The sequence below is a fragment of the Lepus europaeus genome, chromosome 6 (genome assembly GCF_033115175.1).
Source record: "Lepus europaeus isolate LE1 chromosome 6, mLepTim1.pri, whole genome shotgun sequence".
Lineage (NCBI taxonomy): Eukaryota > Metazoa > Chordata > Mammalia > Lagomorpha > Leporidae > Lepus > Lepus europaeus.
In genome coordinates, this window is record NC_084832.1 from 29,619,468 (window position 1) to 29,622,605 (window position 3,138).

Genomic DNA, 3,138 nt, shown 5'->3' on the forward strand with positions numbered 1-3,138 from the left:
AAGCAATTTACTTACTTGCATTTTAGATCTTTGTGGTTTAACTAGGAATTTTCTGAAAATATCAGGAATAATTAGCTGGCTATCCTTAGAGCAATCTTTGGCCTTTTGGGTATTAATAGCCTGACATTTTTAATAGAGCAGGAGAGGAGATAGCAACCTTTTTTTTTTTTTTTTTTTAAAGAAACAGATATAATTTCTCTCTTTTTCTTGTTATTTTTTTTTGTGGGTGCAAAAGGCCCTGGGCTCTGACTAATGAACAGAATTGTCCTTTAAGCCAGCAACCCACAGGCAGTGGCACTCAAAACCTCAACCCCAGTCCGCAGAGCAGAGGCCACAGAGCTGGCATTGTTTCCACTGTTTCAGGAAGAAGGAGCCAAAAGCTGACCACCAGCACATATCAAAGCCCAGCATGGAGAGAGAATAAGGGCTCTTAGGCTCAGAGTAGGCTGCAAGCTGTGGGCAGGAAAAACAAGGTTTTGCAGCTACTTCATCTTTAGAAATGCGGAAACTGGATCCTTTTCCACTGCTATGGTTCCATAAGCTACTCTACCTCTACAGGGTTCCCAGGGGATCTGCAAGCACAGAGGGATCTGGCAAGTCAGGAGAGATCTGCCCTGGCTGGAGAGGAGAATGCAAACATGAATATAAATCAGTGTAATAATTTGTAGGAAGATCATGCTAGAAACTTCAGCTCTTCACATAGCGGCCAGCCCGACAGAGGACAACACAGTAAGAACCAAGACGGCCACTCCGGATTCGTATAGCTGGGGAATATTCAGGCCTTTTCCCAGGTCCCACATCAAGTGCCGGACGCCATTCCAGGTGTGATACATGAGAGGGAAGACAAGGGCAAACTTAGCTGTGTGGACCAGTGCAGGCCCCAGACCCAGGGACTTCACAAGCTCCAAATAGGACTCAAAGTTTCCCGGGAGCAACAGGGCCGACAAGCCAAAAAGAGAGACACCTGCACTCAAGGCAACACCAGTTCCACGATGGCAAATGGACATTGCCATGGGAAGAGACCAACTGTAGATAGTGATAGGGGGCGATAAAAGACGGTTTGAACTCGTGGTCTTACTCCAGAAACGCTCCATCTCCTCTTTGGCTGTGGTTCCCAAAGGAACAGCATTTCTGATACAGAGCTGAGAACTAAGGTGAGCTCAGAGGCAATGACGGCCAACGTGTCTCAGCAAGAGCGCAGCCATCTTGGGTTCCGGTGTGGACGGAGTCGTTATATTTGTTCTTAAATATAAGAAAGCATGTGATACAAATGGAAAGTAAGAAAAAAAGAACTATGTGAGTACCTGTTAGCTGTAATGGTTATCTTTCTCCTTCAAATTGTCATCCCAGTAGAGCTATTTCCGGTATGATATCGCTAACAGGGACTTAGAAATCTTTAAAATGAAAGTACCTTTGGCCTAGGAATGGTGACAGCAAGGAGTTGGTGTAACCCTGCTGTCACTGTATTACAGTCTATAAGATTAGAGATATATTAGGACTTTGCAGATATTCATAGTTTTTTGGGTTGTTCTTGTTCAGTGGTGATTGCCTTAAGCTTCTGTCAGTGGCTGCTACCTTTTACCTTTTGCTCGAGTAAGGTCACTGGGAAACCATATTATTTATATTAACTTAGAACTAAGTAGAAAATTAACAGGATTAATTTTAAACTCTTTTTTGAAAATCTAGCAGAATTGTTAACCAATGACTTGGCAGTTGCCACACAATGAATAACTTTCTGTCTACATCTTATGTTTTTATTGTGCCACATTTAACACTAACTTTTCCCTGGAACATAAAGATTTTGTAACTCTTTTGTGTTCCATTGTTCCCTTGTTTTTTTCTTCCTATCTTTTTTTTTTTTTTTCCATTTTCTTGGATTTTCTTCCTTCACTCACTTAATTATTAAATATTAGGGCCTGCATTGTGGTAAGTAGGTTGAGCTGCCAAATACAATGCCAACATCTGGTTTGGCCCCTAATTTGAGTCCAGGTTGCTCCATTTCTGACCCAGCTCCCTATTAATGAGCCTGGGAATGCAGTGGAAGGTGGTCAAATTCCTTGAGCCCCTGCACCCGTGTAGGTGACTCTGAAGAAGATTCTAACTACTGGCTCAGTCTAGCCACGCCCTAGCCATTGCAGCCATTTGGGGAGTGAACCAGCAAATAGAAGATTTCTCTCTCTCTCTTTCATCATTTAAGTTCACAATGAGACCATAAGTAATGTATGATAATCTGTTTATGCACATATATTCTTATAAATTTGTATTTATTTATTTCTCCTTATTTGAAAGAGTGTCAGTGAGACAGAGAGATCTTTTATCCACTGGTTCATAATAGTCAATGCTTGGCCAGGCCAAACTCAGGAGTCTGGAACTCAGTTTGGGTCTCCCATGTGAGTGGCAAGGAACCAAGTATTCCATTTGTTCCCTTCTCCCTCCAAGAATGCAAATTAACATAAAGTTGGATCTGAAGAAGAGTCTAGACTGAAACCCAAGTACTCTGATATGGAATGTGGGAATCTCAAGCAGCATCTTAGAACTTCAAAAAGACAGTCATCTTCAAGCCAAGGAGAGAGGCCTCAAGAGAAATTGCTGTGCCAAACACTTGCCCCACAAATATTTTAGGAACACAATTGTTCTTATTTTTCACTATTCTGAAACATGAATGATTAGTTTACATTTCGATATGATCACCCTAAATATCCATGTATCTACCAGCATACGTGATCTCACCTGTGCCTGAAAATAATCTATCACAATCAAAAGAAAACAATGGCCATAAAATTCTGTAACAAATATTTATTTTTAAATCTTTTGAAGTAAAACCGTGATAATAGTATTAACTTATTAGAAGAAAACACACAATTATATATGTCTATGTAAGATGGTATTCTGTTCTAGTGCTTGCCTATGAATATCAGTATTTTTTCAGCAAAATTCAAAGCTATCATCAATAATCTTAGTTCTCTTTTTCAGTATGCAGTTTCCAAAATTTGAACTTCAATGCATTTTCAAGAATTATGTAGATGTAATGAAATCTTTAATATTTAGCATCTCAAGCATTTTCCTTATAATTGATTTCTACATATCTTCATTAAGATAAATGCCACCTATTGTTATAGAAATATTTTAGTAGCATTG

General features: G+C 39.8%; 1 protein-coding gene across 1 annotated transcript; it reads right to left on the reverse strand.

Annotated features, from left to right (window-relative positions):
- Positions 1–227: 227 nt before the first annotated feature.
- On the reverse strand, positions 228–1,215 carry LOC133762280 (succinate dehydrogenase cytochrome b560 subunit, mitochondrial-like). Its single transcript, XM_062195286.1, has one exon. It carries the CDS (start codon positions 1,092–1,094, stop codon positions 696–698), a length of 399 nt encoding a protein of 132 aa, XP_062051270.1. The 5' UTR covers positions 1,095–1,215; the 3' UTR covers positions 228–695.
- Positions 1,216–3,138: the final 1,923 nt, after the last annotated feature.